At 32.8% G+C, this 15,089-nt stretch overlaps 1 protein-coding gene across 3 annotated transcripts in view; it reads left to right on the top strand.

The window, feature by feature from the left end:
• Window positions 1-15,089, top strand: part of LOC144966522 (1-phosphatidylinositol 4,5-bisphosphate phosphodiesterase classes I and II-like) — a 216,609-nt gene that overhangs the window by 191,512 nt on the left and 10,008 nt on the right. For 2 of the 3 annotated variants that reach the window (XM_078903163.1, XM_078903156.1), the window contains 8 exons: window positions 500-707; window positions 2,087-2,184; window positions 7,062-7,374; window positions 9,988-10,077; window positions 12,253-12,368; window positions 13,002-13,199; window positions 13,505-13,776; window positions 14,144-14,201. In XM_078903163.1, the coding sequence (XP_078759289.1) occupies window positions 500-707; window positions 2,087-2,184; window positions 7,062-7,374; window positions 9,988-10,077; window positions 12,253-12,368; window positions 13,002-13,199; window positions 13,505-13,776; window positions 14,144-14,201 (1,353 nt within the window). The remainder of the gene's footprint in view (window positions 1-499; window positions 708-2,086; window positions 2,185-7,061; window positions 7,375-9,987; window positions 10,078-12,252; window positions 12,369-13,001; window positions 13,200-13,504; window positions 13,777-14,143; window positions 14,202-15,089) is intronic. The other variant, XM_078903172.1, reaches the window with a different exon arrangement.

The raw sequence follows: 15,089 nt of genomic DNA, 5'->3' as shown, positions 1-15,089 counted from the left end.
CGAATGACCCTGTCACACAAAAAAGATGTTGGCCCACAGCACTGATGAATTCACACTATTACAAACGTTCCTTGTTGAGCTATTGGATTGGAAGCAAATGAGTTACTTGCAATACACAGAAAATTAATAAATGATTAATTCACACTTTAAAAGGATTGCTTTTAAGCTGTTGGAAACAAATGAGTAAATTGTGATTCCCTGAAGAAAAAAATATGTTTCATTTTGGCGAGAACACTTTTACTTCAAATACCAGCTGATTAAAGTGATCCCCATATTATCAGCAAAGAAAAAAAATCTCAGAAAAAAAAAATGTTTTTGTAGTACATGTAGAAATGTCTCTCATTTAAATAATGAATTAATCATTACTTGAAAATTTAAATTGATCAAGAAACTCTTGTCAGATATTTTAGGCTGCAGTGACTTTAAAAGATTCAGGCAGGTCGATATGTCTCAAGATAATTTTTTTCTTTAAAATGGTGTATTTTATATGTTACTCCAGGTTGTCCTCCCCAACCTTGCCATAGTACGTATTGCTGTGTATGAAGACCAGAACAAATCTCAACTCGGCCATCGAGTCCTGCCTGTAGAGGGCCTTAGGCCTGGCTACCGTCACATTCCCCTACGCAATGAATGCAACCAGCCTCTGCTTACCCCTACCTTATTTGTCCAAATTTCAGTCAAGGACTATGTCCCTGACTCTCTTGAAGGTAAGAAAATGCTGATGAAATTGAATTTTCCTTCCATATATATATATATATATATATATATATATATATATATATATATATATATATATAGGTAGTACAAGCTGAGCCCCGTTTTTTTTTTTATCGAATCTTGATCTCGGACTCTGTGACTGAGAAAATGAAGCTCTACAAATTTGTAGAAGATCATTCCTTCACAATCTTAGATGACCAAATAAATCAATATTCAAAACCTCATTTCAATAATATAATTTTCTCAAAATAGGCCAAATTGGCAACTCACTTCTAAATTGAATTTTAAGCTGTGATATACACAATGTAATATTAATGCATCCAGCACTGCACACAGCAAATAGCCTCTCAATCCTTACATTATTTTTATTTTTCAACACAAAGATCCAGCACCTTATGTACTTGGTAAATCTTGATCTCGAACAACTGTATAACAGAGATGAAAATATCGGTATCGCTCGATTCCAAGTTGATATCGGATGGCTCAATCACAATTATGGAGTCAAAGGTGTGAATCTTTTCAACCATAAACTGCTGATAAACCTAGAGTCAAAGAAACAGTCTTTTTTTTTTTTTGGTAGATAAAGTTTGTTTTTTTTTAAAGACAAATGCTAAAATTTAATGTTATGGGTCCTATACACACTCCTCTTCACATAGATGTGTCTTGAAAAATTAAGTTTGAGAGCCTATTCAAACAATGAGAATTCAAAGTCGCAATGCCCCCACTGTTGTTACATTAGATGTTCATTGATTGTGATTCATTCTGACCACTTCATATTTGTTTGCTTCTAATAATGATATGATTATTTTTTATGACATCTAAATTGTAACTTTTCTGATTATCTGATTTGCCACTACAATTATTTTCATAGTTGAGGATCGAGAAAACTAAAAGGCACCTACCAACTCTATTAATTTTTCATTTAAGTTTCATTATAATTTTTCCATTAAGGATATATAATCTTATCTTATTTTAGCGGTCTTTTAGCTGTTTTATTTTATCCAATTAAAAACAAAGTAGTCCTTCAGAGCCACGAAGCCCATGGAGCTGGAGTTTATCCTGGTTTCAATAGCATGAAACGGACAATAGCAATTGCTTGCTACCCTTCGGATAGGACGCTAATCTACTGCAAAGTACTTTCCACCAGATCTAACAGACCCAGCTACCCAATCACTGCTGGGTGGACAGGGAGTCAGAAAAAAACCTCGACTGTACACAGGATCGATCTTGATCCCTTTGTGTGTGAAATGAGTGCTCTACCAACTGAGCTATTGGGACCCCCGATTTAAAACAAAACCCTATGAAAATTCCTTGTGTTGTGATAAGGGTAACAACTCATTTTTGTATCAATTTCTTTGATTCGACACAGAATATGCTTTGGCTTTATACAATCCCATTGCCTACCAGTCCAGCCTCGAAAAACATTCCCAACAATTAGAAATCCTAACTGAAGACTTTGAAGCTGAGGTCAGTATTTAAGATTATTTGGTTCATGTAAGCGTTATAATACATAATTCCAAAGGATGCATCTGACTAACCCCGTTAAAAAAAAATTATCTGTTTTATTTATTTTTGTTTCTTTTTATATGGTCATTTTCACCTATATATATATATAAATAATTATGCACTATTTGTGTTTTAAAAAACAATAACTTTGTAGTTTACAATTTTTTCATTATTTTCTTCGTGAATTAGTTAAATAACTATTATGTTCCCGTTAAAAAAAAATTATCTGTTTTATTTATTTTTGTTTCTTTTTATATGGTCATTTTCACCTATATATATATATAAATAATTATGCACTATTTGTGTTTTAAAAAACAATAACTTTGTAGTTTACAACTTTTTCATTACTTTCTTCGTGAATTAGTTAAATAACTATTGTGTTCCATTTTAAATGTTAACTATGTGACAGTCTTGCCATTTTTTCTAAGACTGGTTGTTTTAAAAAATCATTACTTTTATACAGTTTATGAATGTCTTCGGTCTGTTGACTGTCTTCAAAACATGTCATCTTATATGTTCATACAACTCTGACCTTCCACCTCACTGCCAACTCACCGTCCTATACATATTCTCCTTTATTTCAAATATATGTGATATATATAAATATGTGAACTAAGAGAGTGGCTCGTAGTTGGAATGTATTTTTAATTTCCTCTCAGTTAAAAAAGAAAGAAGTGTATTCTCAATATTTAGGCTACATTAAATCCCCATCCTATTCATGTTTTTCATGTTCGTTTTTTTTTTTTTTTTTGTTATGTGTTCTCCCAAATAATTTAAAAAATGAATCTTCATCTATTTATTTGCCATCGTGTACTTAAATCATATGAAAAATGTTTCACCACGATTATGCATTTTGTTATACAACTTGATTTTTTTTTTGCACTGAAAATATTACACTACTCACTTTGTTTTTGCCCATCACACATGTAACTGGCCTATCTGTGATTTATTGTGTTATTCTTCACTACTATTTTGACGACTTGTGCTGGGTTTTGTTTTGTTTTTGTTTTGTTTTTTCTTTAATTTATCTATATCACCACTACAGTGGAATCCTGATAAAGCTAACACAACCAGACCAGAGAGATTAGTTCACTTAAAGCAAGGTTGACTTCATCCATTATCAGTGGAACACACTTAGATAAAGAACAGAAACTTTGTGACGAACAAGAGGTGTTGACTTTATATGGATTCCACTGTATATCTGAAAAATGTATGCACCTTTTTGGAGAGAATCATCAATTTTTCCCTTCTATATATATATACTTTCCTTACTTATCCCACTTGGTTATCATCATTTTTTGTTTGTTTTACTCTATGTTATATGAGTCAAGGAGAGAGAGGACTTACCCGAAATATTTGTAAGTCTGAAGAGTGATTCGCTGAAAAATCCTTGTTGATAATCGTTGTGTGTGTTAGATTTGAATTCAATTTTCAAAATTTATCATATTATTTTTGCCTAATTGAGATTTTCAATGGGTTTAATTCTATTATGCAAAGATAACACACACCACGTGTGTATGTTAAAGGCTTTTTATTCAGTGTGCTCCTGACTTTCTTGTTAAACTTTTTTGTCCCTTTTGTTCCATAGTGTTAACCTTTTTCATTTTATTTTTCGCCTAGTCCATCGTATTGATGTTAATTTTTTCGTTTTTTTTTTTTTTTTTAGTTTTGTTTTGCTTGTTTTGTTTTGTTTTGTTTTTTTGTTGGGTTTTTTTTTTTTTGTATTGTGTGTGTAGGTGGAAGGTGGGGGGGTTGTTTGTTTGTTTTTTGTGGGTTTTATTATTTTTTTTTTGGTTTTGTTGTTTGTTTTTTTGTTATTAAAATTTTTTTTGCATTTAATTTTTTTTCCTTATTTCTTTTTTTTTTTTTAATGTGTTGTTTTGTTTTGATTTTTTGCATGCAGGTTTTGCCTTTAAATATACCTTTCAAATTATGGTTTGATAGCTCAGAACAATGCCAGTATTTTAATTTTAATGAACACTAGTTTAGATGTTGATGTTGTCCCGTTATTGTTTGTAGGGATAGAAACATTGATTGCACACTTACAGAGAAAATCTGTAGATATATAGAATTTCGTCCCCTAGCAATGTTTTCTTTTTTACTCTGACTGATTGCTTTCATCTAGCTTTACTTGAGTAGGATAGACATACATATATGTCTGCTTTAGACGTGTGAATGATTGTCAGCCACCCCCTCCGTTTTCTTAGAATTTGTAGGATTTAGAAAAACATCATCGAATTATATTTCCCCAGCTGTTGTCATTCATAGTGACAGATATTCATAGTGACAGTCATTCATAGTGACAGTTATTCATAGTGACAGTTATTCATAGTGACAGTTATTCATAGTGACAGTTATTCATAGTGGCAGTCATTCATAGTGACAGATATTCATAGTGACAGTCATTCATAGTGGCAGTCATTTATAGTGACAGTTATTCATAGTGACAATCATTCATAGTGGCAGTCATTTATAGTGACAGTCATTCATAGTGACAGTCATTCATAGTGACAGTCATTCATAGTGACAGTTATTCATAGTGACAATCATTCATAGTGGCAGTCATTTACAGTGACAGAAAAGACCAATCACCTATTTTCTACCAGACTCTGGAAAAGCATGATTTTAAATTTGGGTCACAAAACTCATCCTTCAAATATCGATTATTTAAATGACCCTCATCTCAGTAAAAATTCTGAAACGAGAGTTTTTTTACAAGATGAAAGTCAATTTTAATTTATAGATATTTGAAGGACAAGTTTTCTGGTCGACATTTTAAATACGTGTTTGTTCAGAGTGTGGCAGATTTGTCAGAAATTCCTGATTGATAGATTTGTACTTTGTATTGTTTAAATGGAAGAAAATGGATTAGTCGTCTTGTCGGGATAGAAAATACAGCATTGGCATTCAACTCAAGACATATCTGTCTTCTTTTACTGTCATTAAAAAAAACTTTACCAAAGAAGAGAAAAAAAAGTTCCCAAAAAATCTAACAGTAAATTGTAATACAGTCAAAGCCGTATTTGGAAAGCTGCTTTATCTAAACTGACACTTAATTGGAACTATCCGTCTGTGACAGAATTTTTTCTAAGTAAAATTTTTACTCATTAATCAGAATGCATACTGGTTAATTGAAATGATTTCAGAGCTTCAGCAAACGTTTTAAGAAATGTTTTTCACCATTTTATCAAAAACATAAATATTCCCATTGAAATGAACAAGACGAAGCCATCTTGTGTCTTCAAATGAACAAAAAAGTTGCTTAATTAATAATGGCATTGGGTCTCTCACTACCCATTTCCTTTAATATGGTAATAGTAATATGTTGTACTTTAGCCATTTGCCAGTCTTGGTTAGCAACAAATGAGTAATGATGCAATTGTTGATTGGCTTTTGATGTGGCATGCACATTGATTAAAATTGTAAAATGTGTTGTGGATTATTTTGAAACAGGTTCCATGTTCCTTGATTCTTTTTGGCCTCTTTTCGAGATAAGGACGTAGTGACAATTACGTATGATTATGAGTGTGAAGTTCTAAGATAGGTTAACACATTCTCTTTTGTCTATAATCATGACTACACGCAAGTAATGTTTAATGTAGCAAAGAATGGAAAATAAATTATTAGACAGCCTTAGCTCACAATTCAGATTATCGAAGACACTTTCCACTTTGAAAAAAAAAAAAAAAAAGGATCGGCGATGAATGATTGTTGTTTTTGTGTGGTTGTAGAGCTTATAGAAATACACATAGTGAGGTTGATGATAAATAGATTTTAGAAATTCTAGTTCTCAAGGCTTTTGAATGGCCAACATCAAATATAATGAGGGGCAGCGTGGCTCAGCAGTACAGTATTTGCTTCGTACCCGAAAGGTACCAAGTTCGATTACCCTCCAACGCTGTGCTGTGAGACCTTGAGCAAGTCACCTCGCCCTAGCTCAATTTGCGGCGCTGCATTATGGCTGACGCCTGGGTTATTCCAGTCTTCCCTTGGAATAGACCCTAGAAACAAATTTCCCCTATGAGATGACTAAAGGGAATTTTTTTTATAATCACCATTGTGTTTATAAAGCTTTCTCAATTCATTTTAATTTTCTGTATTTATTCACAATTGATTTATTCTGTATAGGAGATCTTAAGTCGATTGTTGTTTATAACTTGTGAGAATTTACCTAAAAGTAAAAGTTTAAAGATAAATTATCAGAGAATGTTCAGTCTGAGGCAAATGTAAATTTACTTTAACCCTTTGAAATGTTGTTTTGGTGTAAGTATTTTCGTAAACGGCGCATGTCATATAAGTTTCAATGTTGTTTGCTTAGACACTGGTCAATTTATTATTCTATTCTAAAGAGATAATTGGAAAAAATAACAATCCAGAGTGGATTGGTGAACATTTGATAGATGACAATGTAGCTATACGATTTTCACAAAAATGTCCAATCCAGAGAAGCACAAGATGATTGAGTAGACATGACGCACCACTATAACCCAGCAACCTTAGTTTGAGCCCTGTATTAATAGCACTTTTTATTCCTATGGAAGATGAGCCTCTCAAGTTTGGATTATCTATTTTTGATAAAGAGATGCTTAGGTAATAGCATCTTACGATATCTTGTGAAAGGCTGCATTATTGATTATTTTCTTTTCAATACTATATTTTTACCTTTGCCGGTGTCCTGTTTTTATTCTGAGTCAATTCTCATGTACTATCAAAAAGTCCATTTATTCAGAAATTCAATATGTGCAAATTAAATTTGGAGCAAAATGAAATGTTATAATACTTTTTAGATGTAGCTACACATCAGATTAATCTAAAGAAAATAATCTGATCCTCCTTAGCCTGAAGATGCCCCTGACAAGGTCACAGCAGCCGGTTCTCCTCTCAAGACGTCAGTCAGCCAAATGCAAATGGATGTCAGTGCCACCAGTGCAGATTTAGCTGCCATCAGCGGAAACAACCGACAGAACTCTGTTAACAGCCGTTCCACTAATTTCAGTGGCACCAACACGGTCATGCCCACATCTGAGAGTATGGGCGCCATACAGCAAAAACCAACCAACTATGTCCGATCCAGCTCCATGTCTCACATGGCTGTCTCCAAACAGGAGAGTTCCAACTCTGCTACATCTGGAGGAAGTGGGGGTGCTTCAAGTAAGTGTCTGTCTCTCAGCCAGTATGTCTGTTATTTTGTCTTGTCAACTGAATGCACCTCTGTCATTCCATGCTATGTCTGTAGGAAGTGGGGGTGCTGCAAGTAAATGTCTATTTCCTTTTCCAGGTTGCTTTCTGTCTTTATATTGGAATGAGATTACTAGGTTTTGTCCGGACCCTGGCTGGAGTCCTTGGCTTTGGGTATATGTATAGTATTTCTTTTGAGAGATGATACTTTTTTTTCATTGTTAATCAGCTCTCTATCGTGTAGTGTTTATATTTCTTGTTTTGAATTTATGTTGTAAGCATCTGAGTATATTCCTCTTAGTGGGAACCTGTGCTTGTGTCTGGATGAGACTTTAAATGATCTCAAAGTACACTGATGGTATGCTCTTGGAATCAACTCATTTTCCCAATTTTAACCAGTCCCCTTTGTCTTACTTTTCCTTGGGTGCTTTTAATTGTAAATCTTGAAATTGTTTGACCATCCTTTTTTCTTCCTTTTTACTGGTGCTGATATGACCTACATGTATCACAATCAATTGCTGTAATATCCTTAACCATGCCGTACTCTGGAAAAATCAAATATTTAAAAATTTGGCCACATGAGGGTCTAAATCGAACGATATTTGAAGGACGAGTTTTCGAGCCAAATTTTTAAATACATCTTTCTCTAGAGTATAGAAATTAGTAGTTAGAAACAAACAAATAAATAACAAAGGGAAAAAATTAGTCTTTTAAAAAAATCTAGTTATCAAAAGATAGTTGATACAGTGACCTATTTTTGTGTATGAATTAAACCATAATATTACACGTCATAAATTGATTTAGATTTATAATATAAAGTGACCAAATTAGTTATTGAATGACAGTCATCTATGATAATGACTTGGTCATTAATTTAACACTAAATCCCATCCTGTGAATATTTATACAGTTAATATAGTTTTAGTTGAAATTGTAAATTTTTCCCTATAATTCCAGGCAAGCTTTTGAGTACTTAATTGCAGGTCTGATAAGCTAAATTATTTTGGGCTCATTGTTCTTATGGGAATACTTTCAAACCAACATGAAATATTGTCCATTACAAGAATGTTAAATCATAATAATAGCGTTCGGTTATCAGACCTACAAATATGTGCGCATTGGTCAGAACTGATGTGTAACTATATACAGTTCTCACGTCTGAACCTGCTTATGGGCCTAGTTTAATATTGTAGTAATGGACAATATTTTGCATCATTTATTTAGATTTCCATTACAACAATGAACCCATAAAGAATTGGGTTATCAGATCTGTAAATAAGTGCACGTCAGTCAGAAGTAATTGTTCCAGTTTCAACTCCAAAATTCTATCTTCCTATTGCTTTTTTGTGGCACGCATATACAACTGTTTGGGGGGTTTTTTGTCACCCAAAATACAAAAGAAATGTTAACAAATATTGATATATTTTTATATATTGTTATTAAAACAATAACCTTTCGTAAATGAAGTCCTGATTACTTAATGTTTAATTACAAAACATTAAGCAAATAACACAACATGGCTAAAGGCTTAACATAGGATTTTATCCTTTAAGTTCCTTTGATATGAAGAACACAAAGTGATTAATCAACAATATTATCATCAATGAACATTAAACCAACGAGTAAGAAAGAATTAAGAGTCATACTGAAATCTAGATTATATAACTCTTGGTCAATTAAAGTTTTAAAACTATCCAGAGAACAGGCACTCTTTGTTTCAAATATAATATCATTCCACAAGGGAATAGTACGAAACGTTAAAGATTTCTAACTACATAACATAACATGTGGTATAGGGCAAAATAGGATAAGATCCTTTGAATGCCCTTAATATTAATTAGTAATGCCATAAATCTATTGATTAAATATTACAATAACGATACACGTGGTAAAGATAGTATTTCAACTTAAATGTACTCATGTGGTGTACAAACATATATCTTTAACCGTGACATGCAAAGCGTATAGAAGATAACCATAATAATATAATAATGCATAATATATACATACAAGATTGAAAGCCATGTCAACAGCAGAGCAAACAAGTATTATTCGTCATATATAAATCTCCCATCATATAATTCCCTGTCTACTAACACCTTGAAATAATCCATAGATTTTGCATTCTTTGTTTCAAATTTCAAACTGTTCCATTTCTGAACAATACATCTGGGTCAGTGATTAAGTGATCACGAGGACTTAAAACGCAAACTTTTCTTTGACTTGATTTTAAGATATTTGATTAAGTAATATAAACTTTAAAACAGATCTTTGTCAAAACAAAATTTTCAATATGTTTTTTTTCCCTACCGTTTTTATAGTAAATATGGCACTCCACGAGATTGTAATTACAATTGTTTTTTTTAGTTATTTAATTTTTTTTTTCAGAAACTGTATTTAATGTTTCGTACGGTGAAAATTCTCATTGAATTTAAATTCAACCAAATATGACTCACTTGTAGTCTTTGTCCACAGGTTTCAATGTTATGTTGTATTCTAATGTTTAATGTCAATGTGTTAGTTTCCTGGTCACTATCATGTGTTTCATGTTCAATGTTTAACTTTCTATCGCTCATTTTCTGACAGCGCCTGTTCCTTTGAATCGGATGCAGTCCGGTTTTCTAGGTCAAGAAAATGGCACAGTGGGTTCATTTATACAACAAACCAAATTGTCTGGTAAATTATTCACCACACTCAATTTTATTTCTTCTAAATTTTTTTTTTTCCAGCTGAGGATCGTTGAAATTGTCACATATATGATGACTTTATTGATTGTCAATTGAATTGGGATACGTCAATGGCTAAGCAATGAAAAGGATTTTTAAAAATTTTATTATAACTTTTAGGGGGCGAAGTGGCCGAGTGGTTAAGGCATTGCACTGTGACCTGGAAGGACCCGGGTTTGAGCCCCGCTTCAGGCACTTTCGTTTTTTTCCTTGAGCAAGATTATTAACCCCCAAATTGCTCACTTGGACAACATGGGTGATTCCTGTTGACATCAAACATCTTGTTTGATGAATTATCTATATTCCTTCGTGGAATGCCTAGACGACAACGTCTTAAGATGTCGTGGCGGAAAAGGCATAATTTTTTTTTTTTTTGAGGGGGCAGCGTGGCTCAGAGGTATGGTCTTTGCTTCATACCCAAAAGGGATTGAGTTCAATCAACTGTTGCTATGGTGTGTGACCTTGAGCAAGTCACCTTGCCCTAGCTCAATTTGCAGCACTGCACTGCGGCTGATGCCTGGGTTATTCCAGTCTTCCCTTGGAACAGACCCTCAACAAAAATTTCCCCTATGGAATGAATAAAGGGAATTTTATTTATTTTATTTATTTTTATTTAATGAGAATGATATTAAGGGACAAAACTAATGAGAAAGATTTCATTTGACAATGACTTGGAAATAAAGAGAGATATGGGTTAAATATTGGTATTAATAATAATGATAATAATAATAATAATAATACTAATAATAATAATAATAATAATAATAATAATAATAATAATAATAATTCATGATAATAATAACACACATTTGTTAAGCACAACGTATCTTGTTAAGCACAACGTATCCCATTCGCATTTTTGGTGATGATGACCATAATGATGATTTACAAAATTGTGTGGAGTGTTGTGTGGTCGGTCATATGTGATAAATGTTAACTAGATGTTAAGCGTTATATAGCAATGGATTTACCCTTACCCATTGCACATTCACAAACATTATGATATCATTTTTTAACAAAACATTTGAAGTGAAGAGATCTCTATGAGTTGAATTAATAGATATGAAAGAAATAATGGAAACTTTCATGAAAGTTTAAATAAGATTAGCCTTTTAATATCCATTTGATCGTAAAAGCATACATCATTGTATGTTTATAGTTTTGAAATGCCTCTACGGATATCTACCCTAGAATGCCATTTTGTTCCATTTTCTCAAGCATTACATATTGTAAAATTGTGCCTCTGTTCACGAGAATCCATAAGATATAGGCACTGGATTTCAGAAAAGCGAGATTAGCGGACTCAGTTTCTGATTCATTTATGCAGTATCATTGCTTTTTATGAACCGCAGTATATATTTAAGTTTAGATCCACATTTTATTTATTTCAAAAGTAGAGATTCATGTTTAAATGGTGCACCAAACAACTTGAAATGTACAGGTTCCGTATGGCTCATTCTTTTCATGGATCTAACGTAAAAACGGATTTTTAAAAGAACAGAACTTTAATATTGAATTAAAGATCTTTTTAGTTTGGAACCATTGTTTTTATATATGTTCTTAACGTCCTAAACGTCTCTCTGTCAACTTTATGTTGTGTTTTATGTATTGGAAATCACTCAAATTCAAATGATGTTGACTGAAGATCTGTTGAGTGGTTATATGCTTGAGAAATTCATAATCTCTCTTAATGATGAAAAATACGTCTAGTTCATTTGAGTTCATGACCATCCTGTTTAAATAATTGCTATAGGTAAATGCTAAATGTTTAACTGAGTTAATTTTTTAAAGTTTAAGATTCGTTCAGTTATGATTATCCATTATTTTATTTTTTTTTATGTTTAAAATCTTAGACACACTTGTATGAATTTCATGTAATTCATGTTGTGACTCCTCTAAGAATCTTTATCTTGATGGATTTACAATAAAATTGGCTCATGATCCATCAATATTGGAATTATCTTGAACTTACATATGCCCCGAACTCTTCTCTGTATTAAGGACATCTCATGGGATATTGATTTGTTGTGGGTTTTTTCTGCTTAATGGAATTATTATAGCAAGAAGTCTTGATGTAGATCTTGATTGATACTGTTATATCACTAAACTTCCAATCCTCTCCCAGATACTTCAATTTTGACACCAACTCCTCTGTCAGAGCTGAAGAGCTGCAAAGCTTTCTTGAAAGCCATCGCCAAGAGGGATAAAGAATTGGAAAGTCTGCGGCGTAAATATGAAAAGGTTGGGACCATTAGACAAGCATTTTCATATACAATTAGGTATCGTTTTTTAAAGTGTTTGTGCATATCGAGGCTACTTTGACTAAATGCTTGATTCGTTCATATTGGCTATAAGTCATTGGTAAAGTATAACACGCAAGTGTTTTAACAAAGGCAATAAAGGTTTATGGAAACTTAGATTATATTTTGTTTTTATTTTCTTCTTATATGAAAAAAATGTGGATTTGGTGTCTTTCCAGTTGTAGTATTATAGATAAACAACAAAAAGTAAATAGAACCTGATTTCCCAATAGGTACAAATCAAGATGTCATCGACATTTATCTGATTTGTAAGTAATCTTTGCATTTGTTGGTGAAGAAACTCAATTGGATTGACTGAAATAGCAGAAAGTTAAATGGGCAAATATTTCAATAGATCTCACGTAATCCTATACTAACAAAGCTTGAGAATTTAATAGCATTTAATTAAATCGGTTTGCTTATGTGTGTGTGTGTGTGTGTGTGTGTGTGTGTGTGTGTGTGTGTTAGTGTGTGTATGTGGTTGTGGTTGTTGTTCTTCTTGCTCTTTTTGGAGCGTGGGTTAGTAATTTCGTAAATCTGTTTATATTTACTTTTTACACTACATTTTATTCAGGAAAGAGAAGTAGCAGAAGAGCTTCAACAGATAACAGAAGACAAGTTGATCTCCAGCCAAACCAAAACTCGTATTTCTATGGAGAAAATGCATTCCAAAGTCCTCAAGAAGAAGGCAAAGGGAGGCGACAACATTGAGCAAGTCCAAAATCAGTTGAAGTGGGAATTGCAAGATCTCCTGTCAATTCAGGATCTAGCGGTAATATTGAAAAAAAAAAATCATATTTTTGTAATCTTACATTGTTCTCTGCGCCTACAAAATGTTATTTAAGATAGATAGAAACACTATTTCTCTTAGCGTAGGATGTTTTTGATTATTGATATTAAATGTCAGACTACTATCCTGCATTATACATACTACCATATATAATAACATATACCACATTATCAGTTTTGATCACCATCATCATCATCATCATCATCATCATCATCATCATCATTATCATCATTTCATCATATTTTCTGTCATTATTTAATAAATTTTCAATTAATTTCCTTAACCAGCATAGGGAAATGAAATCATCTCATGCAAAGAACATCATGACAATGGGCCGAAAAAATTTTGAAGCCGAGATGGATACTCAGATTCGTCACCATGAACAGATCTATGACTGCTTGGAGAAGCTAATGGAAAGCACCCACTCGGCCCACACTAAAGCTTTGGATGAAATTCACGACAGGGAGGTGGTCGAACTCAAGAAAAGAATGGATGCGCAAAGTCGTAATCAAATGAAGGCACTTGGGAAGAAGCACAAAGATCGCCAAGAATTGTCACGGTATGAATTGTTCATGTTTTGTTTTGTTTTGAACTGTGTATCATGACTGGGGAGGAATCGTAAGCCTTGTGTTTAATATAACAGTGATTTTTTTTTTTCGAGGGAAATGCCGTGTGAATTAAATGCTTTTGGAATTTATATTCTTCAAAATGCAAGGAAAGGGTTTTTTTTTTTAATAAACTTAAAACTAGATCTATAATAATTGATTTATACATGTTGGATAAATAGATATTTCAGAAACATGTAGTCTTCATTCTCAAAGGTATCAGACGATTATGATAGAATTGTTTCCCATCGTATCCAAAATGTGTTGATTTTTATGCACCTTTATTGATTTTATTTTGGTCTCTGTCTTTTTAATCCACAGCTTGAAAAGGGAAGCACAACAGAAACATGTTAACACAGCAGTGACAGAGAGACAGAAGGCAAGCACTAATATAAATACTTTTCAATTATATTTTCCAAATATTTTATGTGTATATTATGTGGAGAGAAAGATAAAGTGAGTAAATGTGACTCATACATAAGGGAACAACACAAAACAAAAGACATTTCGGCCTTTGGCTTTCTTCAAATAAACGTGAAATATGTTATATGTATTAGATTATGTGTGTGTGTGTGTGTGTGTGTGTTTTCTTTATTAGGCAAGGAGAATGTTGGTGTAAAACAGACTAATCTCCTTTTTTTTTTAACTTTTTTTTTGTGGCGTTTATTATGTACCAGTTAACACATCCAACTTATTATGACTAAAGACATAGCCACATTAAGCAAACCTTATCTCAGATTCTCGGTTTATCTATCTTTGGGAAAGACAGGAAGCAATTTTTCACTGTCAAATCAAAATTAGACTTGAAATTTTGAGCTCCCCCTTTGTACATCAACGTTTTATTTTTGTCTGCATTAAATATTAAATTTACATTTAAATACAGTGTAACCCCGATGTAACGACATCCGTTATAGCGACATTCCCTGTATAACGACATGGTACTCAGGTCCCATTTTATTTTACTATATATCATTAGTAATAAAAACCCCTCTATAGCGACGTACATTTCAGCAAAACCCCTGTATAACGACATTTTTGGTCCGACAAACCTTGAAGGTGTTTGTCTACCATGAAATTGTTCGTAACTATTACAAGTGGTATCTTCCATTCTATGTATGTTGTCTACTCGTAATAAGCCCAGAGCTAGTTCTTATTGTAGCCAATGAAAACGCTTCTTTTTCAGCCAATCAATAGTCACATTTGTACAAAACCGCAGCCAATCAGAAGGCTCGCCTTTCACCCAATGAATGCCTGTGACAGGTCAACA

Source organism: Berghia stephanieae, chromosome 1 (assembly GCF_034508935.2).
Source record: "Berghia stephanieae isolate SIO BIC M18660-M18661 chromosome 1, UCSD_Bste_1.3, whole genome shotgun sequence".
Lineage (NCBI taxonomy): Eukaryota > Metazoa > Mollusca > Gastropoda > Nudibranchia > Aeolidiidae > Berghia > Berghia stephanieae.
Note: the sequence above shows the minus strand (reverse complement) of the source record. Positions and strands in the feature narration are given on the sequence as shown.